Below are 23253 nucleotides of genomic sequence, written 5' to 3'. Positions count from 1 at the left end.
GGCCTGTTTCAAGTGAGTCTGTAGTACACAGAGGGCGACCCTTCTGTAAACCCCACCACGGTCATTTGTGGTGGAGGGAGAGGCCCTAGTGCTGGATAATGGCCTGGCTCGGAGCCCAGGAATGGAGACACGGATGACAAAAAGGAGCAATGACGCTGGAGACGAAGCCACGCCAACTGCTGGTGTCAGGAATCTTCGTCTCAGGTCTGGGAGAGGAGCTGGATTGTGGAGTCCTGACTCACTGATGAGAGGCTCTGGCAGGCCCCCAGGCAGGATGGGAGATCTAGGTGGGAGGCTCTGAGGCTCAAGAATCTGGAGAGGAGGGAGGGCAGAGGAAGGAGTTCCTCATCTTTCCCCCTCCCAGGCTCTGTCTACACCCCCAGTTCGTGGAAAGGAAACCCTGGAGGCCTTCCTAGGGCATCAGGTCGCCGGCTGAGTGCCAAACAAGGATCCCCCCCCCCACACACACACAAACACACTGTGGGGTTTGGGTACATGAACATCAGGTACCTGGCTCACTAAGGCCCAATCTCACCCTTCCAGCTGTTTTACATGTAATGGCCAAAGCCACAAGAGGCCTGGTAGTGCCAGAAGAGAAGGGGCTGAGGTGAGCCATGCTAACTCCTGCCAGACACTAACTGCCTTCACCATCAGGGGTGGAGTTCACTAGAGCACCCTTATCCAGACAGCCTCATGGCAGGCCTCCTCCCTCACTGAGAGGCCAGCACCGGCTTGCTATCACCCCTACCTTAACAACCCGCACGCCCGCGCCCCCCCTCCCCGCGCCCTCCAACCCTCCAGAAGTGAGAAGTCTCCCAGAAAAAGGGAGGGGATCCCCTCCTGACAAAAATTCAGATATTACGCTCCCTAAACCTCGCAATGTGGGTGCGTGCATGCACCCATTTCTCAGAAGAAAACCCGGACTGCCCAGCCAGAATGCCGCTTAAGCAGTGATTCCTGTCTCCGCTAAGACCGGGTTCTGATTCTTTCCCGCATCACCCACAACCCCAGAGAGGCGAGGCGCCCACAGGCAGGGCGTGGGGCCGGCAGCCCGCCGTAATGACAGGGCCTGTGGGTGGCGGCGGTGGAGGAAGCAGGAGGAATCTGACTATTTCTGGCCCGGGCGCACCCAGCTGGCTAGAGCCCGGGCCGGGCTTGGCTAGGTTTCCCGGCCCCCCGCTTTGCGTCCTTTCCCGGTCCCCTGGAGGGGCGGGGAGAAGCGCCGGTTGGCGGGCTCGGGGGGCGGGGCGGGGCCGTGGACCCACCCCCCAGCCTCCTCCCACCGCAGTCCAGTCGGGTCCCTGAACCAGCCTGCGCTTGGGACCCCTAGTCGCTCGGTTGCTGTTCACGTGAGTCACGCCGCGTCCCCTCCGCCGCGGCCCCGACGGGCATGGACTCGGGTCGGGACTTCCTGACCCTGCACGGTGAGTGTCCCGCCCACAGGGGGGACCCTCGGGAAAGCCTATCCCCTTTCCGGCGACAGGGATAGTAGCTCCTTCTGCTGCATTTGTGCCACCAGAGCGACTAACGCCTTGGCCTCTTGCGGGATCTCGGAAAACTTCAGCTCAGGCTGGGCACGACCGTGGGCGTTTTCAGACTTTTCCCCAAATCTGGCCCAAGAGATCGGGGAGCAGTGCAAACTTCTCTTGGGGGTTCCCCTTGTCCTGTTCATAAAAGACTGGGCTCCACGGTCCAGATGGCACCGAAGGAGTCGGGGAAGGAAAAGAGCAGCATCCTTGGACCACCGACTTCTCCCTGCCCCTTCAGAGGCTTCCCAAAACACGGGTGTGCCCGGACCGCGTCAGGCCGCGCGGGCGTGGCAGATGTGGGTGTAAGGGGGTGGGGCGAGGAGGAGGTGTGCAAGTTTGGCTGAGGTCGGTCTGGCAGCCTTCACTGCCTTGAACGGAAAACTACGATGCCAGGCTGGAGCACCAGCGCGATCCTATTTGCTGACTCTTCTGGTAGGAGTGGGTCAGGTCTCAGCGAGGACTGCCTTGAGGCTTGGTCCTTTGTCCAGCCGGCTTTGTTTCTTTCCATCTGGGCTAGCTTCCTCTCCTTCTCTCACTCTAGCAGAGAAGAAAGCCCAGGTTCCTGCTGCAAATCTTAGAAGCCTCCAGGGAAGGGGCGGGGAGGGATTTGGGGCGGGGGCTTTCCTTCGTGTCTCCTCAGTAAACCCTGCCCTCTCACACCAATCCGCTGCTTAACAGTACTTCTTAATTTACTCTAGTATCCTTGAGACTGTAGGATTTTTTAAATTAAATTGCACGTAATGTGTGCGTGTGTGTGAGTGTGTGTGTGTGAGAGAGAGAGGGGGAGAGGGAGGGAGGGAGAGGGAGAGGGAGAGAGAGAGAGAGAGAGAGAGAGAGAATAACTTGCAGAATCTGTTCTCTCCTTCCACCATGTGGATTCTAGGGCTCATACCTATGTCACTGGGCTTGGCAGCAATCTCCTTCACCCCTGAGACTTCTTGCTGACTAGGTTGTAGATTTTTGTGCTCACCAGTCATCCACCCCCTCCCCCTGGATATGTGCCGTGCAGCCAGTCCCCAATCTATTTTGTGTTTGTTAGTTGACCTAGACCGTGTGGCCAGAGCCCAGTAAACTAGGGTTTCTCAAGATCACCTTGCCAGGCTGGATTCGTGCCCTTCCCCCTGCTCCCCCATTCTCTTCAGAAGCCAGAGGTAACGTTTTAACTCTTGACAGAATGGTGGGAACAGGGGGCTGGCAGCTTGGAGGCTCCCAGGCTGCACCTCTTACCTGCCTGCCTCCCTCTGAGACCTCTGGTTGCCTCTGACACACACAGCCTCGGGTTGTGTTGTAACAGGCTCCAGCCTCAGTGTCTGCACCCTCCTCCCATTTCTTTCCTGGGTCAGCCCTGGTGTTTTGCCCATAGGGGAAGACACAGCGCCTTAGTCTAAACGCATAGGCTTGGCCAGCCTGGTTCGTCCTGTTTGAGACCAGCCCCCTGAATGTGTGACTCAGCTGAGCCCTTCCTGCGGGACTGGAATGTATGCTATGGCCAAGCCGATGGACCTGTGGGCCCACCGCCTCTAGCGTGTCCTCCACAGTGAGTTCCATCAAGCACATTCTGTCTACACTGCAAACAAGATAGGGAAGTAAGAGTGTCCAAAGGGAACTTGGGGGGGCAGTGTGGTCACTGTGGCGTGCGCTTGTTAGCGGTACTTCTGATGGGGGGGTCTGAACCCACTTCCACAGTGCAGGTCCCCCAGCACTGCTCACAAGCTGCCTGACCACACTGTCTGGCTTGGGCAGTTGGGAGTCTGCTGTGGGGATGTCCCTAGTCCCTTCCATTGGCTGGAGACCAATGGACTCACCTAGAGATGAGGTGAGTCCATACTTCCTACCCATGCAGAGGCAATGCTCTAGGCAGGCATGAATTATAAAGGCAGACTCCAAACTTTTTTTTTTCCAAGTCTGACTTCTGTGTGCCTCAGTTTCTTCATCCACAAAATGAGAGGAAACACCACCTACTTCACAGGGGTGCTGTGGGGGTAGGGCGAGATAACATCTGGCAGGTATCCAATCTTAATCTCACAGGAACCACCCCCCCCACACACACACAAGCCAGGAGTTGTCTGGCAGGGGTGGGAGATGATAGAGCACTACCAAGAGCAAATGTGGCTGAATCAGATGCATGAACCAAGGGGCTCTTTCTACCTCCGAGGCCTGACAGTTCCGATCTTCCTCTCCAACCCCATATCCCCCACTCTTAGTCCAGCTAAGCCTGGACTGGCATCCTCAGCAGGTCCCAAAATTGTGCCTGAAAAGGTATCACTTCCTGGGACCTTCCCTTCCCTGAAGATGTTCATCCACACTAACTTTCCCTACACCCGGCCCCTGCCCTATGGAAAGAACTGGCATTCTGTAAGAGGGGAAGGAGAAGGCCTCCTCTTAGCCCCGAAAACACAGGCTCCAATCCCAGCCTTGTTATTTACTGTACAACCTTTTGCCTTTCTGAGCTCGTTTCTCATCCAGGGAATTACAATATATTTTTTTCCACGGAGGATGTTGCCAGGATAAATTGTTAGTGAGGGCTGGGGATTTAACTCAGTGGAGTGCTGGCCTGGCATGCCCCATTCCTGGGTTCAGGTCTTATAAGCCTGACATAGTGGCACGTGATTACAGTTCTTGCATTTGGAAGGCCACAGTCATTAGTTCAAGGCTATCCTCGGCTACGCAGGCTGTTGGAGGTCAGCCTAGGACACACTAGATCCTATCTTAAACAAAATTAATGGGCTTAGGAATTCTGGGTCGCTTAAAAAGTCAGAGCCTCCAAGAAAAGCCATCACAGCAAAAAGGGGTCGCCAGTTCCCCACTGATGGGAGTTATGTCTCACAGTTTGTCTGGCTCAGGGGTTCTGGGTCCATGATATACACACATTGACCCATGTTGGTCTTAAAACTTTTTGTGTGTCCCAGGCCATGTGGGGAGTCAGGAAAAGTCTGTAGACCTTCTCAAAACTGCATTTTGTTGTTCCTGTGGGTTGTTTGCATTTGTTGTTGTTTGAGGGGTTTGTTTGTTTTGTTTTTTGAGATAGGGTCTCACTTTATAACCCAGGCTGGTCTGGGGCTCACTACGTAGCCCAGCCTGGCCTTGAACTCATAGCAATCCTCCTGCCTTGCACTCCTGAGTACTACAGTTACAGATGTGAGCCACCATAACAAACGTAGCATCGTGTTTTTAGATGCATAACATCATGTGCTGAAGAATTCAAAGGAAACATAGCATACTGAGATGTGACCACATCGGGTGTGGGGGGGGGTCGCTGTTCTGGTTAAGAGCCCCTACGTGGTTTCTTTACAATCTGGGTAGGCTAGCCTGTATTCTACTCATCCCCACTCCAAATTAAAAGCTCTCCTGTGTCCACAGTTCAGTTTGTCGGTATTAATGTGCCTTGCTCAATATTTATTCTTCGGTGTGACTGTAGGCAACCCACTTGCTCTGTGCTTCAGTTTTTTTGTTTTTCCTGTGCTTGTCTGTGCCCCAAACTGGCTGTGCCCATGACTCACTGCTGCTGGGGCTGCTGCAGTGAACCCCTGCTGCAGTGAACCCCCTGGGGAACTCTTCAGGACAGAGGAGGGAAAAGCAGGACTGAGTCAGGCCTCTGGGTGGTGCCCTGACCCTCCTGCAACAGGGACTCAGTAATTGCAGAGTGAATGAAAGGGAAGTTGTACACATGAAAGGCTCCAGTGTTCCCTAGCACTCTGGCTGCACAGTTCAGCACACAGTTTGCAGTCTTTCTAATTTATTCTAGGCAAGCCTGAGGACGCCTTTTGAGGTCAGCATTTTTTTTTTTTCCTTTTTAAGAACTGCTTTTGTAGCCGGGCAGTGTGGCGTACACCTTTAATCCCAGCACTCGGGAGGCAGAGGCAGGCGGATCTCTGTGAGTTCGAGGCCAGCCTGGTCTACAAGAAATAGTTCCAGGACAGTCCAAAGCTACAGAGAAACCCTGTCTCGAAAAAACTGAACTGCGTTTGTGTGACAAGCTTTTAATCTCAGGACTCTGGAGGCAGAGGCAGACAGATCTCTGAATTCAAGGCCAGCCTAGTCTACAGAATGAGTTACAGGACAGTCAGGGCTACACAGAGAAACCCTGTCTTGAAAAATCCTAGACAACAACAACAAACCAAACCAAAATAAAAGAAACAAACAAACAACAACAAAAAGAATTCCGTTTGCATCTGTTACCTTGGGGATTTCCCTGATTAAATGGGAAACCAAGATGAAAACCAGAGAGCCAGCAGCAGGCTTCGTCATAACAAATCAGTTGCGGAACTGAGGATAAGAGATTTGGCGGGCTCGATTGCCTAGCCCCGGCTCGCTCGCCTGACCATCTCCGCAACTCTGTTAAACTCCGCAGGCACCAGGATTCCCTCGGTAGCGCAGCTTAGTGTCCGTACTGGTGCCTGGTCGATCTTGCAGAACTGGCAGGGGAGTTCCCGGCCAGGCTCGAAAGCACACGGACGCCCAGTCGCCACCCTCACACACCCTCCCAAGTCGAAGTTTCTCCCTTCCCTCCTGGGCTCCGCCTTTCCCGTGGAGAAGCTCCCTCTCCTGGGCTCCTCCTCTTTCTCCAGGGTGCTTCCTGTCTGTGATTCCTCCACGTCGCGTCCAGACGGTGACGGCCAGCCTCTGAGCCTGGGTTCTGTCTGGCAGGATCTGCCTCTCCAACCATCCAGCCTTGTTTGCTAACCTAACACTCTCTGGAGGTGAAGGCACAAGGATCGGAATTCAAGGCCGTCAGGGCCACATCGGGCCTCCCCTGTCCCGCCTCCTACTTTCTGGGTTCCACTTCCTCCGCCTACTTTCCGCTCTCTCCAACCTCTGTAGACCATCGGCCCCGCCCACATGATTGGCTCCGCCCCTGAGATATGACCCGCCCCTCCTCTGAGGTTCTGGCTCCGCCTACTCAGGGCTAAACCGCCGGACGTCTAAGCTAGGATTTACCCCGGCGGAGTCTTGGGAGGACACCATGCAGTGCCTCGGGGTCCCGAGCTGCAGGCGGCGAAGCGTGAGCCGCTCCCGGGAGCTCTACCTGCAGGAGCAGAGTCTCAAAGTGGCTGCGCTCAATGGGCAGAGGCTGGGTAAGGGATGCAGGAGACACTGAGAGCCTGCTGTGGGAAATGGGACAGCAGCTGGGATAGGACGCTCCTCCCTCTGAGCCTTGGATTAGACTGTTTAGTTCTTCTATGGGCTGTGTTTTTAGAGTGCGAGCGTGGAGCGAGGACTGGGGGGACCAGATACCCTTTCCCCAGAAACCCGATCTTCAAACTCCCTCCTGGTTACAGATTAACCCCTGAGTGTGTGACTCTCTTAGAACTGGACCAATGAGGTCCAGTATGAGGGTGGCAAACGTGTACCTGGACAGGTGACAGTTCGTGACCCCAGGCGAGTGATTCTGTCACACTTGTGGTATTGTGATACTATAGTATGGGGGTGATAGTTTGTCATGTTGTGTACCCAAGTGTGACATTGTGGTACTAAGGTGTCTGTGTGCAGCCCTGTGTGACAGTGTGCAGCTGACAGTTACATGACCTAAGGTGGTGTGGGTTTTCTGATTCGGTTACCCGGTGGCTCTGTGTCTTTGAGTGGTGGCCGCCTGTTTGGTAGCTCTCATCCTGTGAGCATGCTTCCTACTTGTGAGTCCCAACTCCACTGTGCAACTTCCTTCAGCCTCAGTTTCCTCATCTGTAAAATGGGGATAATAATACGACTGCCATTCTTCACAGAGTTGCTGAGGGGATTAAATACATGTGCTACGAACAGTATCTTGTTCCAATATTAGCTATCATTATGGCGGCTGCTGTTATTATGATGGCAGCATTCCTCCGCTGTGTGTGAAAGACACCCACTCCGTGAGACACGGGTAGTGTTGGGGGCACTGTGTCCCTAGGTGCGAGGTCATGTCTATGTATGTCTCCGTGTGGCTGTGTACTGATGTGGGTTCCAGGCCCAATACTGTCTTCATGCATGGTGTTGGAAACACAGACAGAATGCCAGGCATTCCCACTGGCACCTGTAATGCCCTCCATGTCCTCTATATGGTCGCTTCCCTGTGGGCAGTTAGCCTGGAAACGGTTGGTGAAACCCCTGAGCTCAGAGCCCACCTGCCCTTCCAAGGCTGAGTGAGTGGAGCTGGGTGAGGGCTTCCCACCCTTTCTGCCTGAGGCCTCAGAATCAGGAAACCCTTCCCACTCCACGGAGGTCCCTGCCCAGTTTTCCCAGTTCCTGGAGGGTGGTAGCTGTCACCCTACTGGAGTTATCTGGGTCCACTTGGGAAGCAGGACGTCAGTAAGAGTTTATCATGTCTGACCTCACATACCAGGCCACAGCTAACCCCAGGGCAGGATGAGCTTGTCATTTCTTCATGGTGTTTTCCAGAGCGAGAGGGTAGGGGGTTTGCCTTCCACTTCCCAGCAGCCCCCATCCCTATCCGAGCTGTTAGCAGGAGCTTGCTTAGCTGTGTCCAGCTTGGGGGGAAGGGTTCCAGATGGTCAGAGGGGGCCCCCTCCTAATTGTACCTTAGCCTCAGAAGAGACAGTGGGATCTTCCCAGCAGAGGCCAGAGGTGGCCCTCTGCTCTGAGTATCTGGAAACTCCCTAACATTCCCTCCACATAGAACATTCTATGTGAGCCCCTTCTCTTCTTCCAGATCTCCCACACTGAGAGGAAGCCGCCCATACTGAGGTAGAGCATCTTCTAGCAATGGGTGGACACATGGGACAAAGGTGGTGGCATGTGACATGACTGTCCTCTTAAGGACTGGTGATAATGCTGCTCTTACCCCAGGACTGAGGAGGGAGCCCATAGGGAGGGAAGGAGGCCGGGGAAGACGGGGCCGGGGATGGTGGCCCTGGATCTTCCCTCAGTGGAATTGGGAAGCTGGTGAGGGGTAAGGTGGGTGAGTGAGGCCTGTCCATATATGCTTCTAGGCAATGTGTAGAAGGTCAGCAATGGATAAACTGGGAGGGACTGTCATGGGTGGAGGATGTGGGCTCAAGAAAGAAGCCTGTGACTTTGGGAGGACTGGAAGCCTAGGCCTAGGCTCTGGTCCAAACGGGACAGTAGGAGTCTTGGATGCCACTTTTCTGTTGTATTGCATAGTTTTAGGGACATAATTAGGCGTCCCTTTGGCTTTGGATAGATCTGGCTGTAGAGCTGTATGGGACATAACCATGTGTATCTATCTCGGTACCGCACTGAGAGTTATTAAGGCACATGGTGTCTCCTTTGTCATCATCAGCACAGGATCTGTTTGCCGATGATGACTCCGGAGGGGCCTGGTGTCCTTCTGGGTCTTTCAAGGGAGAGGCCCGCGACTGAGGTCAAGCCCGCATCTCTGCGGGGACCAGGCAAGCATGCAGAACCATTCTGCCCTCCCTGTGGGCCCAGCTTAGCTTCTGAAGAGACTGAGCTCTGTCTTAAAGCAGCTGTTCCCTGAAGGAGCCTAGACCCAGGACACGCAGTAGCTGGCGGCCCCAGCCGGCTAAACGTAGTCCCTGGTGGGCTCATCATTCACTTGCGGGGCAAAGATAGAAACAGGGAAGAGTGTGGCTGGAGTAGCAGAGGCCGAGGGTTCCCATGGCAGTAAATCATGAAGTCACCAGGTCACACAAACAGCTGGTCAGGAAGTGTGCTGGAACCCAGGGACAGATAACGTTGGAGCCATTGGAGACGCAGGTTGTTTGGCTCTGAAGGCCTGGGTTCATTTCCAGCTGTGTGGTCCCTCTGTGGTCCCTCTGCTTCCTCTTTTAGTGCCGGCTCCCTTCATCTCTCTCTGAGCCAGGCCGTTTCCCAGGTCCCCAAGAACCACAGGTTTTAAACTCAGCTCATTCAGATTTTCGACAAGTCAGTGTCTGTATGGCTGGGCAGAGAATGCAGCACAGCAGTCAGATGCTATGCACAGATGACCTGTGCTCGATCCATACCCAATGCTGGGCAAAACATGATCTTAAGTGGGTAGCAGTCTTCCCTGACGGAGGCAAGGGTCTGGGCTGGCTGGCAGGGTCAAAGGAGGAGAAATGTATTAACTGAGAAGGGTGAGTTTGGCGGAAGTGGGTTCTGAGGGGGCAGAGAGGGGCAAAGCCAGTCCCTGACAATAAGAGGGTCACAGGTAGAAAAAACGGCTTCTTACCAGTACTGGCTCTCCCAGGGCTGCAGGATGACCAGGACCTCCAGGCCCTTCTGAAAGGCAGCCAGCTTCTGAAGGTCAAGTCCAGCTCGTGGCGGAGAGAACGGTTCTACAAGCTACAAGAGGACTGTAAGACCATCTGGCAGGAGTCCCGCAAGGTCATGAGGTCCCCGGAGTCCCAGCTGTGTGAGTGCCCTGGGTCTTGTGGCAGGAGTGGCATAGGGTGGAGGCCAGTCATGGATTGTGACCACAGGTGGGCCATGCCCGAAATAAGGACCAAAAAGAAGAAACTTAGGCTGGTTGGGGTCAAGGAAATATTCGAGTTCAATTGTTTGTTGGGAAAATGAGGTTAGGTTGGTCACAGAGGGCAATCATGGGTGTTAAGAGAGGGTGAAGATATATGACCATGGCCACAGATGGGGACAGCCAGGCTCAGAAGCTACGGTGGAGCTGGGCAGGTTTGTTTGAACTTGTAGGTTCCACCCAGGTCATTGTAAAGGAGAGAAAATGGGTGAATCAGCACTCCAGGCATGTTAGCGCCAAAAGCTAGGCCCAAAGTCCGGGGACAGATAAGGTACTTCCGTATCAGTGGCCTTAGGTGGGGCTCAGGGAATCTCTCCTGGACTAGAGCCGTGGGAGGCATGGGTGGAGCAGGGGAGGGAAAGAGAGAGTGAGAGTGTACAGGGCCAGGCACTGTCTTTCCAGAAGGTTCTCAAAGGCCCGGGTACCCAATGCTGAGGGGATGGGTGTGCAATGGAGAGAGCCTCCCGAGACCTTGGGGGTAGCTCTGCAGACACGCCCTTCAGTGCGAGATACCCCGTGCAGAGACCGGTGTGAGTGGTGGAACCCCACAACAGTGGACCGCTGCACTGTCCAGTATGGGAGCCATCAGCTCCTAGAGGCCAGTGGGCTCTAGACTTGTGGCCGCTGTGACTGAGGAACTCCTGTTTCTATACCCACAAATGTAGGGGTTTGAGGGACTTTTGTTGGCTGTTCTGAAAAACACTGTTGAGTAGGCTGGCCTTGAACTCAGAGTTGGGCGGGCCTCCGCTGGAATTAAAGGCTCGCCCCACCATGCCTGGTATTTGTTTGCTTGTTTTTGTTTTTAAGGACAGGATCTCACACAGCCTGAGCTAGCTTTGAACTTACTGCTGTAGCTGAGGAAGGCTGTCCTGCCCTTGCTATGAGTGAATTCCTGACCCTTCACTGTATATTCCCAGGTGCTCAGTTTGAGGATTGGACTTGGAAGTGTCTCAGAAATTACTCTGAGAGCCCCGCAGTGGTGGCTCACGCCTATAATCCCAGCACTCGGGAGGCAGAGGCAGACAGATCTCTGTAAGTTCGAGGCCAGCCTGGTCTACAAGAGCTAGTTTCAGGACAGGCACCAAAGCTACAGAGAAACCCTGTCTCGAAAAACCAAAATAAATAAATAAATAAATAAATAAATAAATAAATAAATAATAGGATAAAAAAATCACTCTAAGAGAAATTACTCTGAGAGCTGGGCTGTAGCTCATTTGGTAGAACACTGATCTAGCATAAATGAAGCCCTGGGTTCAATTCCTAGCACTCCATACACTGGGTGTGGTAGCAGCTGCCTGTAATCTTAGTATTGGGAGGTAAAGGCAGGAAGATCAGAAGTTCAAGGTCACCCTCGTCTGTACAGTGAGTTTAAGGCCAGTTTAGGAATGTGAATTCCTGTCACAAAAAGAAAAACAAAAGAAGACCACCTAGAGATTCTGCCCAGGCCCAGCTAATGCCTCCCAGTACAGGAGTGACCCCTGACCGTGCCTGTGTCTGTGGCGCCAGACAGGCTCCAACATTGGTCTCCTGTCCTGATACAGGGTTTCCTGTTAGCTACTGGTGGATGGGGGCATGGTGGGAACAGAGGACTTTCATCTGAGCGGTGGATACATATGAATTGCTTGCCTCTGTTGGAGAGGGGTGGGGAAGAGGCAAGAAGAAGAGAAGGCCCCTCCCTATGCCCTTTCAACAGCAACTGTCCCTTAGACTCGCAGGAGCCCAGGCTTGCTTCGATGACTGCCACAGGTCCCATGCTTAGCAGGCCTTCTTTGCACTTGTTTTGTTTTTTCCAGATAAGAATTGAGGTTCTTGTCCCCAGTGGCCCCTTACCCATGGGGAAACTGAGTCCAGATGATGGAGGAGTATTACATTCCCTCATTCCTCTCTGGTCTAGCTAAGTCTCCCCAGGCTTCCCTACTGCTCACCCATTGTTCCCAGGAATCTTATCAGCAGCCGAAGGCAGCTGGTTCTCTCAGGGGCAAGTGGAGGTGTGAGCCTGGGGGCTCCATGACCCAGGCTTCCGGTTTTCATTCCTGGCTGGGGGCGGCTCAGCTGGGGCAAAGAAGAATTAACTAAGGATATTGTTCTACATCCCAGAAGCTGTAGGGGTCACGTGTCCCACTGTTCAGAGCCTGTGGCTCAAGCGCACAAGTGGTCCTGTACGTGTGTGGGAGGCCCCTGGGGCCTCGGAGTAGGCGGAGTTTTGTGAGGGACATGAAGATGTATAGATAGACCCGTTCTAGCACCCAGAATGGCTAAATATGGGTAGGGGCAGTCCTACTGTGGGGAGGCTGGCTCTCAGCCAGGCTGTGGCAGGTACACTGGGATGGCAGCCTGGGATGGCAGTGTATAAGGTCTTGTTTGTCCCTGAAGCTTGGAAGACTGGCTGTGATGAGGGGCGGAGGGGGGCTCACCAGTCTCCTAAGAGCAGAATGATGTAATCTCTAAGACCTGAGGTGAACATGATGAGCCCACTGTGTCTAACCTGCTGTGATGGTCCTCCCTCTTCTTGCCTGCTCCTTACTGCTGAGCCCCCTAGATCTGGGATCCCTCAGTGTATGGTAGCTCTAATGCAGGGCTCAGTCTTTTCACGAGCTGAGACAAGCCCAGGAGGATAGAACTCTGCCTCCTCTTTATCCCCCTCCTGCCCGCTCTTAGTGATGCAGTCTGGCCTCTACTCTGCCTCTTGGGACCCTGGGGCCTTTCTACACCCTTCTGCCAGAGGGCTTCCTGAAGCCAGAACTCACACAGGGTAAATACATCAGTTTTCTCTCTGACTTTGGGCTTCTGTTCCCTGACCCCAGGGCCAGGATTGACCAAGGGTGGCCACCCATCTACTAAGTGGTCAGTAGAGGGGCCAGGAGGCTCTCATGCTTGGGCCCCAAAGTCCAGCGTGGCCTGGAGGGTTCATGACCTCTCATCACAGATGCCAGGCTCCGGAATGGTCTCACCCTAAGAGGCCTGTTCTATGTAGTCTTCCCCTGCTACCTGATTCCTTACTGTGACCATGGACCTAGGTCCTTGCTGCCCTTCCTATTCTAAAATGTCTGTCTTCAGATCTCCCTGTGTGTTCCCACTCTGCGGCTGTTGACTGTCTTGTACCCTGCCTGTATTGTGTCTTTGTTTATTGTTCTCCACTCCTGCCCTTCTGCCTGGACCCTCAGTCTGAGCCCCCAGTCTGGCTGGGACACTGTGGCACTAGGTGGTGCTCTTTGCCCTGGTGGCCTTGGCTGTGTCAGAGACAGTTGTTCATCTCACGGTCTGTTCCACCGCCACTCCCCTATGCAGTCTCTGTCGAGGACATTCAGGAGGTACGGATGGGGCACCGCACCGAAGGCCTGGAGAAGTTTGCCCGTGACATACCCGAAGACCGCTGCTTCTCCATCGTCTTCAAGGACCAGCGCAATACACTAGACCTCATTGCCCCGTCATCGGCTGACGCGCAGCACTGGGTGCAGGGCCTGCGTAAGATCATCCATCACTCGGGCTCCATGGACCAGCGTCAGAAGCTACAGCAGTATCCTCTTGGGGGCAGGGTGTCCCGGCTGGGTGAGGAGTGTGTGGCGGTCAGTTTAGTGCTGCTGTCACAAACACCAGTATGTATTAGTTACTTTTCTGTTTGCTGCAATACTTGATGAAAACAAATCAGGAGGGAGGGTTTATTAAGGCTTGAGAGAATGTTGTCAGTCAAGGTGGAGAGTCATGGCTGCCGCAGCAGTATGATACATGTAGTTACATTGTGTCTGCATTCAGGAAGGAGGGAGAAACAGAGAGAGAGAGAGAGAGAGAGAGAGAGAGAGAGAGAGAGAGAGAACGAACACACACGGGTGCCCAGCTCATTTCCTTCTTTTCTTTTCTTACTCAACCTTGGACTTCAAGGAATGGTGTGACCCCCAGTTCTCTCTTTTAAACCTCTTGACATGCCCTCCAAGACACACCCAGAGGCATCCTCCAAATCCAGGCAGGTCGAGAATGACAACAGAGTAGCTTACACAATACTAGTTAGTTTATTTCTTCAGGTACCAGCATGGTTAGTTCTGGGGAGGGTCCTTCCCTTGTTCGCAGGCAGCTGCCTTCTCACCCTGTCCCCTCAAGAGCACAGAGCTAGCTCTCTTTACAGACAGTAACAGGTCAGGGTAACACCTTCGTGTCCTCACCTAACCCACCGGTTCCCATCTCTGAAATCGTCTAGGAGGTTGCCGTTTCAACTAGGAATTTTAGGGTTCATGTTTTAGTCCGTGGCAGAAGGATCCAGGGCCAGGAACTGTGTGTCTCCCTGGTTCTCTCTGGAAGCAGCGTGGATGTAGGTGATTGAGAGTCACTCCAGTGATGGGGGGGGGGAAATGTAGTCACTCTTTTGGGGTTACTACACTCTAGGAGCTGGAAGGCTGTGGCACTCTCCTGAACCATGCTTTCGGGAGCGATACTGGAGCCAGTGTTCAGATCAGCCTGCGGCAAGCTGGAGGCAGTAACTTGTGGGTCAGTTTGATGCCATGATCCCGCTTCCAACTCGCATGAGATGAGGGTGGAACCAGCTCCCACTTTTGTTTGCCTGAGATAGGCTCTGGGCTGGAGCTGTGATCTTCCTGCCTCCCGTGTGCCCCACTAGGCCCTGTGGCTCCCCATTTTATGACAGTTTTATGGAGGGATAGATCACATACCAAAAAGTTAACCCAAGCGGTGAACCTAAGGCTGGGACAATGGCTCAGTCAGTATAGAACTTGCCATGCAAGCCTGAGTTTGAGTCCAGCACACGGGAAAAGACCAGGAGTAGGACTGGAGAGCTGGCTCAGCGTTTAAGAGCTTGTATGGCTCTTCCAGAGGACCACAGTTCAGTTCCCAGCACCCAGGTCAGCTAACTCGCAATGGTCTGTAGTTTTAGCTCCAGGGAACCTGGTGCCTTTGACTTATGAGGGGTATCTACACACACACACACACACACACACCATAAAAAACCCTCTTATTTAAAGCTAGATATGGTGAACGTACTTGTAATCTCAGCACTGCATAGCAGACAGGTGGATCCCCGAGTCTTCCTGGCCAACAGGCCGAGACTAAAAAGTGAATTCCAGGCCACCGAGAGATCTTGTCTCAGAAGACAAGGTGGGCATCATCTGAGGACCAGAGCCTGTGGTTGGCTTTTGATCTCCACATACACATCTGCACCCACGTGAACAGACATATGTGCACATACAATTGCTGAGCCCCATGTAGTGTGTGTTCACACATTTAAACTTGTGCTGTCTCCCCACCGTCATTTTTTGAACAGCTCTATTCCCCTCCCCACCCCTGGGGGGAAAAACCATTAGTGATTTTTTCATATTTTCTCCCGACACCAGGCCTAGAAGCCTCCATCTCTTCTCTGCCCTCTGAGGATTTGCCATATAAGCTGAGCCCGCAACCCCTCCCTAAGGGCTTCTTACTCCTAGTGTGTGTGAACATTCCTTCACCCTGTAGCGTGGATCTGTACTCTATACCTTCCGGCTTCCTAAAAGTACCCCACTGTATGGCTACACTGTATCCTGTAACTCCTAACTTACCAGTTAATGGAATCCTCAGTGGCTTCTTCTTTAGGACTCTACTCGGCCGTGAAAGCTAGAACATATGTTTTGTGTGACTATGTTTTCATTTCTCTTGAGTACATACTAGAAGCAGAATTGCTAGGTTATATGGTAACTTTTATGTTTGGCTTTTTAAAAAATAGATTTTATTTTTATCATTTTAAGTATATGGGTGTTTTGCCTACATGTATGTCCATGTACTATGTCCGTGCCTGGTGCCCGAGGACACCAGAAAAGCATGTCAGATCCCTCGAAACTGGAGTTACACACAATTATGAGCCATCATGTGGGTTATTAAGGAATTAAACCCCAGATCCTCTGGGAAAGCAGTCGGTGCTCTTAACCACTGAGCCATTTCTCCAGCCCCTTGTTCTAGTTTTAATCATGTGTCTGTCTGTGCGTGTGCACAAGTCCATTAGTGTGCAATGCCTGCAGAGGGCGGGAGACCAGGTCGCCTGCAGCTCAGTTTTAAGCATTGTAAAAAGGCCCGAGTAGGTGCAGAGAACTGAACTCTGGGCTCTAACCATTCTCTCCAGATCCATGCTTGACTTTTTTGAAAACCTCCGAACCATTTCCCAAAGGAACTCCAGCGGTTTAGACCCCACCTGCGGTGGGGGATGGTAGCATTTTTCCATCAATCACAGCATTAGTTTTCGTCTTTCTCTCTTGTTATAGACACTGTCTCGGATGTGAGGTAGATCTCTGGTTAACTTTCTGTTCTTTGGTGTGTGGTATGACGTAGGAAATCTATTTCTTTTCTATTTGCATTTGAATATCCCGCACTGTTTGCTGAGACTTATTTTTCACAATTATTTTTTGGTATAACTTATTTATTGTGTGTTTGCACGCTTGTCTCCTAGTGCGTGGGGCGGTCAGGGGATAACTTGTAGGAGCTGGTTCTCTTCTTCTACCATATGGGTCCTGGGGAACAAATTTAGTTATTGGGGATCTCTAGTGCTGTGCCACCTCGTGGGCCTGAAAATAGTATTCTGTTGAGTATTCCCACTGAATCGTCCATTGACTGCAAAAGTGGGTATTTATTCTGGACTTAGTTCTATTCCATTTGTCTGTCTGTCTGTCTGTCTGTCTGTCCTTTCGGGCACTGTCCTCGTACCACACTCTTTTAGCTCCTGTGACTTTGTAGTAAGCTTCCTAACCAGGAAGTGTGAATTGTCCAAGTCTGTTCTTTGTTTTGCAAGATTGGTTGGGCTGCTCTGGGTCCCTTGACTTCCCACCCGTATTTTAAGATCTATTTGTCAGTTTCTTGCAAAGAAACCAATAGCATTTGATGAGGATCATAGATTAATTAATTTGGAGATTTCTCTGCATGAAAATGTTTTCTGATCCATGAGCATGGATAGATGTCTTTACATTTGATTATTCCTTTTTCCATTTGTTGAAGATTCTTTCTCTCTCTCTACCCCTCTGTGTGTGTGTATGTATGTGTGTGCGTGTGTGTCTGTTGGGGTTGTAGGTAGTTGTGAGCCATCTGGAGGATGGTAGCATCCTAGGCCTGGTCCTGCAAGAACAGCATTCTGTTGAATGTTCCCATAATCTTGTGTGCTGAACCATCTTTCCAGCCCCTAGTCTTTATCCATTTCTTTTAACAATGTCATGTGGCTTTCAGAATTTTAAGTTTTATACTTTAAAAAAGTTATTTCAGCTGGGCGGTGGTGGCATACACCTTTAATCCCAGCGTCAGGAGGCAGAGGCAGGTAGATCTCTGTGAGTTCGAGGCCAGCCTGGTCTAAAAGAGTTAGTTCCAAGACAGGCTCCAAAGCTACAGAGAAACCCTGTTTCAAAAATAAATCATTTCAAGCTGGGTAGTGATGGTGCACACCTTTAATCCCAGCACTTGGGAGGCAGAGGCAGGCAGATCCCTCTGAGTTCAAGGCCAGCCTGGTCTACAGAGTGAGTTCCAGGATAGATTCTAAAGCTACAAAGAAACCCTGTCTCAAAAAAACCAAAAGTAAATAAGATAATTTTAATTATTTTAATGCTACTGTAAGTTGAATTGCTTCTTAGATTATTATTATTATTATTATTATTATTATTATTATTTTGGTTTTTGAAACAGGGTTTCTCCATGTAGCCCTGGCTGTCCTGGAGCTTACTCTGTAGACCAGGCTGGCTTCAAACTCACAGAGATCCTCCTGCCTCTGCCTCCCTAAGAGCTAGGATTAAAGGTGTGCACCATTACCGCCACCCAGCATTTCTTAGATTGTTATTGTTGTTTGGTTTTGGTTTTGATTTGTCTGTTTGGCGACAGTCTCTTACAGCCCAGGCTACCCTGGAGTTGGCTGGGTTTCTGTGGGATATCTCCACTTTCTGATCAGTGGCTGGGAATTTGTGTTTCTGTGCATTAACCCCCAGGCACTGGGGGCAGGCTGGCTGATGGTTTGAGAAACTGGGGGAACTGCAGTGATAATGGCAGGGCTGACATCAGCCCTGGGAGAGATGGTCCCATCAGGTGGGGAACGAATGGCTGATTTCCTTCTCTGTAGTTCGAATTGTCTACAGTGAGTCTTTTTATGGTGATTATTTTAGACATCATCAGGTTTCAGAATGAGCAAACAGAAAAAAAAAAAAAAAACAAACCTCTAGCTGGGCCTAGTGGTACTCTGAGTGTAATCTGAGCTACTCAGGAAGCTGAGGCAGGAAGATTAGAAGTTCAAGATATAACTGAACTAAAGAGTGAGTTTATAGTCGCTCTGGGTAATTTCGGGAGCTCCTGATTTAACACATAGAGAGGACTGGGGTGGAGTACTGTGTAAGACCCTGCATTCAGTCCCTTGTACCAAACAAACCAGAGCAAGAAAAGGAGGGGAAAAGAGGGGGAAAGACACCTAGTAAGGAGGACCTCCAGGTTCCTGCTTCCTGGTCATCTGGCCTGCAGGATGCTGTGCCACAGGCAGCTGCGGCTTCACGTGGCTGGGATCCTGTGGGCATCAGGCTGCTGTGTGTTTTCCTGACGGCTTGCCCAGCTGGATTCACTCCTGCTTGCGAAAGGCTGACAAGAACAAGGACAACAAGATGAACTTCAAGGAGCTGAAGGACTTCTTGAAGGAACTCAACATACAGGTGGACGACAGCTACGCCAGGAAGATCTTCAGGGTGAGCTGGCCCAGAGAGGCTGCGGGGCCTCCTCTGTCCTGGCTGCACCCCGCGCCCAGTCTGAGCCAGGTCTGAGCCCGTGCTCTGTGCTGGCTTTGCAGGAATGTGACCACTCCCAGACAGACTCGCTGGAGGATGAGGAGATTGAGACCTTCTACAAGATGCTGACCCAGCGGGCGGAGATCGACCGCGTCTTTGCCGAGGCTGCAGGATCCGCGGAGACCCTGTCGGTAGAAAAGCTCGTCACGTTCCTGCAGCATCAGCAGCGGGAGGAGGCCGCGGGGCCAGCGCTGGCCCTCTCCCTCATTGAGCGCTACGAACCCAGTGAGACTGGTGAGGGCCCAGCCATCCCGGAGCCACATGACTGGGAGACTGTGATGGAACTGCAGACAGACAGACAGACGTGCTGCAGGGAGCCAGCCCCAGGGTCGCTGATCAGTGTGTGACTCTCCTGTGTAAGCAGGTGCATGGGAGAGAGAGCCCCAGTGTTTGTCCCATCTGGGCTTCACTTCCCTTCAGTTCCTTCTTCAGGGGCACTGAGTGTCCCTACCCCAAGACATAGAAAGAAGTGACCTGTGAAGCCATGGTCATTGTTACTTCCCTCTTTGAGTCTGTCCTGGATCAGCTTTGAGTCATGACCTAGAGAAGACACAGCGCCGCTCAGCAGGCCAGCCTATCAATGTAGTGAGACCCAGTCTCAAAGTGTAGCGTTAAAGAGGACTGGGGATACCGCTCCGTGGTAGCAGGAAAGGCCCTGCAGTCAACTCTGTGGACTCGGAGGCTTTTAGAAGGGAGGGAAGGGAAAGCGGCAGGGCCTCACCCCACTGTAACCACAATCTCATGGGGGGGTGGGGAGGAGGAGCCCAGGACGTCTGCTCCCCAGAGCTGCAGATCACCAGCTGAAGGCGGGTGGGCAGGCAGAGTGGAGAAGAGACTTCTTTCCACAGCGGTAGGCAACTGTCTCTGACTGGAAATGGTGGCTTCTTCCTACCTAGCCAAGGCGCAGCGGCAGATGACCAAGGACGGCTTCCTTATGTACTTGCTGTCCGCCGACGGCAACGCCTTCAACCTGGCACACCGCCGTGTCTACCAGGACATGGACCAGCCACTCAGCCACTACTTAGTGTCTTCTTCCCACAACACCTACCTGCTGGAAGACCAGCTCAGAGGGCCCAGCAGCACGGAGGCCTACATCCGGTGTGGTCCAGGGGCGGAGCTGTTAGGGGCGGGGCAGGGTGGGATCTGGGACCTAGATCTAGAGGGTCCTAGCCCAGCTGTCACCACCCCCTGCAGGGCTCTGTGCAAAGGCTGTCGCTGCTTGGAACTCGACTGCTGGGATGGACCCAATCAGGAACCCATCATCTACCACGGCTACACTTTCACCTCTAAGATTCTTTTCTGTGACGTGCTCAGGGCCATCCGGGACTATGCCTTCAAGGTTGGGCATGCCCATGGGAGTGAGGAGAGGCTACTAGGTGGATGATCCCTTCTAACTCATCTTGGGGCTTCTAGGCATCCCCCTACCCCGTCATCCTGTCCCTGGAGAACCACTGCAGTCTGGAGCAGCAGCGAGTGATGGCGTATCACCTGAAGGCTATCCTGGGGCCCATGCTGTTGGACCAGCGCCTGGAGGGGGTTACCACGAGCTTGCCTTCCCCTGAGGTACAGAGTGGGTACCCTGAAGGCAGGGAAGGGAACCTGGCTGGGAGGCCTACATGGGTCCTCACCAGTGAGTTGTTTATCCCCAGCAACTGAAGGGCAAGATCCTGCTGAAAGGGAAGAAGTTTGGAGGGCTGCTTCCTGCTGGAGGGGAAAACGGGCCTGAGGCCACTGACGTGTCCGATGAAGATGAAGCCGCGGAAATGGAGGACGAGACCGTGCGGAGCCAAGTGCAGCAGAAGCCCAAGGTTCTAGGGGAAGCTGTGGAGGTGGGGTGGCCCCGGGTCCGTCCCGCTCCCATTGCCCATGGGACGTTTGTCTCGTCTTAGTTCTTCTGTGGCTGCCATTCAGACCTTCTGCCCCCTCTCTCTGTCTGTCTCCTCTCTCTCTCTCTGTTGTCTGGGTTTCTGGCGCTCAGTGCCCACCTTGTCCTACCCTGTGGCTCTAACCTGGGCGTCCCCGTGGCCTCCAGGAGGATAAGCTAAAGCTGGCGCCGGAGCTCTCTGACTTGGTCATTTACTGCAAGAGTGTCCACTTTGGTGGCTTCTCCAATCCTAGCACCTACGGGCAGGCATTCTATGAGATGGCCTCCTTCTCTGAGAACCGTGCCCTCCGGCTGCTTCAGGAGTCAGGTGAGCGCCTGTTCTCGCAGGCATATGAACCTGGCCATCTGGACTGGTCAAGACCGGGCTGCCCTCCACCCTTGCAGGGGCCCTAAGCTAGCACTCCCTGCTTTATGCCCGGACAGAACTGGCGAGGTGGGGTGGGGTGGGGTGGGGTGGGGTGGGTAGGTGTGTCTTTAGCCCACCAAGGCCTTCACTGCTGACCCCACATTTCCTCAGGAAATAGTTTTGTCCGCCATAATGTGAACCACCTGAGCAGGATCTACCCAGCTGGGAGAAGAACAGACTCCTCCAACTACAGCCCTGTGGAGATGTGGAATGGGGGCTGCCAGATCGGTATGGACCAGCTGGGATGGACAGCGGGGGAGGGGGTGTTAGAAAGAGCACCTGACCTCGATGTCCAGTGGCCTAGAGCCCTGAAGGTCGCGGCATGAGAGAGGTCTGAGGACCTGAGAAAGTTTGCGTGCCAGCCAAGAGCTGAGCATGGAACTTGCCCAGCCGCAAGTCTGTGCCCGGTGTGCACTCCAGCCCTGTGCATTTTGCCATCAGAAATGGAGCAGGTAGTTCAGCCGTTGAAGTGCTTGCCTGGCTTGCAGGACGTCGTCCTAGGTTAAATCCTCTGCACTGCAGAGAACAGGAGTGGTATTATGCATCCTCCCAGCCTTTCTGAGGAGGAGGCAGGGATGGGGTAGGGTAGGTGGGTTAGGAGCTCAAGGTCTTGGCCACATAGTGAGTTCAAGGCCAGACTGGGCTACAGGAGACGCTGCCTCAAAACCCAACAAAACAGGCTGGGGAAATGACTGACCTCCCTGTATGTATAAACACATGCACACACTCATGTGAACACACACTTATATCACACACACACACACACACACACACACACACACACACACACACACAAATAAACAGGACATGCGATCAGTGTGGTGGGTCAGTTAGAATGATGGGAAGACAGGAGACACTGGAGCATCATTGGATCCTGCTCCCAGCGCACACAGGAACTAGACTATAGTGCGTTCTGAGTGGGCTGGGCTTGAGGACTCTGGATCCAGCCTATAGCTTGTGTATACTCTGATCTACCTGCAGTGGCTCTGAACTTCCAAACCCCTGGGCCAGAGATGGATGTATACCTGGGCCGCTTCCAGGACAATGGAGCCTGTGGGTATGTGCTGAAACCCGCCTTCCTGAGAGACCCCAACACCACCTTCAACTCACGTGCCCTGACTCAGGGGCCCTGGTGGGCTCGGAAGAGGCTCCGTGTCCGGGTATGGCCAGACACAGAAGGGACGGCCGCCTATGGGGATCTGTCCTGCTCGCTGCCGTCTCCGAATGCTCATTGTCCCCACCTTTCCTTAGATCATCTCGGGACAGCAGCTGCCAAAAGTCAACAAGAGTAAGAATTCAATCGTGGACCCCAAGGTGATAGTGGAGATCCACGGTGTGAGCCGGGACGTGGCCAGCCGCCAGACCGCAGTGATTACCAATAATGGTATAGTGCGCACCGGCTGGGTTGGGCCAGGCGGCCGATGGTGCTGGTGGTCTTGCTGTTGACATGGTGTTTGTCCTTCTAGGTTTCAACCCCTGGTGGGACACGGAGTTTGAGTTTGAGGTGGCCGTGCCTGACCTTGCCCTTGTGCGCTTTGTAGTAGAGGACTATGATGCCTCCTCCAAGAACGACTTTATTGGCCAGAGTACTATCCCCTGGAGCAGCCTCAAGCAGGGTGAGTGTTGGCGGGAAGGGGCCAGCCGGCAGCAGCGGGCAGGCCTGGCTTCCTTCAGCCTACAGATCACTCCGCCTGGAGCATCTTCCCCCAGTGACCAGAACTGTCCTTCCCACCAGGGTACCGCCACGTCCACCTCTTGTCTAAGAACGGAGACCAACATCCATCAGCCACGCTCTTTGTGAAGATCTCCCTCCAGGACTAAGCCTGGGGTGGGTGAGGTCCATCCTGAGTGGGCCACGCTGTGTGCACCTTGGGGCGAGGCTGGCACTGTTGCGCCGACTTCTGGTGTGGAGCGCGAGGGCCTGGACTGCCTTTAGCTCTAATACATCAGCTGTGCTTCCTGCCTCTCTGGGGACCCAGGAGCAGTCCAGTCCCTGGAGTGGCCAAACTTCCGTTAGGAACAACACTGCAGCCCTCCCCCTACCCTCTAGCTGTCTTTAGGTTGTGAGTTTTTATAAAAATCACAAGATAAAGTCTTAGAGTCTCTTTCCATAGACATTAGAGACTCCCACAAGGCCTCATGCACACTCCTTCTTCCCGCCATCATGGGGTTGTTTGGAGTGAGCAGGCAGAAGGAGCCCTTTCCACCTAGGAGGGTATTACCCAGAGTGCCAC

General features: G+C 53.1%; 1 protein-coding gene across 2 annotated transcripts; it reads left to right on the top strand.

Annotated features, from left to right (window-relative positions):
* The first annotated feature begins 1283 nt into the window (after positions 1 to 1283).
* Positions 1284 to 23111, top strand: Plcd1 (phospholipase C delta 1). Of its 2 annotated transcripts, none has more exons than XM_038322357.1 (15): positions 1284 to 1424; positions 9673 to 9837; positions 13243 to 13471; positions 18500 to 18629; positions 18731 to 18962; positions 19625 to 19826; positions 19923 to 20067; positions 20142 to 20291; positions 20378 to 20536; positions 20761 to 20920; positions 21131 to 21247; positions 22001 to 22179; positions 22271 to 22403; positions 22486 to 22635; positions 22755 to 23111. In XM_038322357.1, exons 1-15 carry the CDS (start codon positions 1391 to 1393, stop codon positions 22838 to 22840), a joined length of 2271 nt encoding a protein of 756 aa, XP_038178285.1. In that variant the 5' UTR covers positions 1284 to 1390; the 3' UTR covers positions 22841 to 23111. The 2 variants fall into 2 exon arrangements, with proteins under 2 accessions (XP_038178285.1, XP_038178284.1); XM_038322356.1 differs by lacking the exon at positions 1284 to 1424 and adding an exon at positions 6451 to 6604.
* Positions 23112 to 23253: the final 142 nt, after the last annotated feature.

Source organism: Arvicola amphibius, chromosome 3 (assembly GCF_903992535.2).
Source record: "Arvicola amphibius chromosome 3, mArvAmp1.2, whole genome shotgun sequence".
NCBI lineage: Eukaryota > Metazoa > Chordata > Mammalia > Rodentia > Cricetidae > Arvicola > Arvicola amphibius.
The sequence above is the reverse complement of the archived record's forward strand: the minus strand, read 5'-3'. Positions and strand labels throughout refer to the sequence as shown.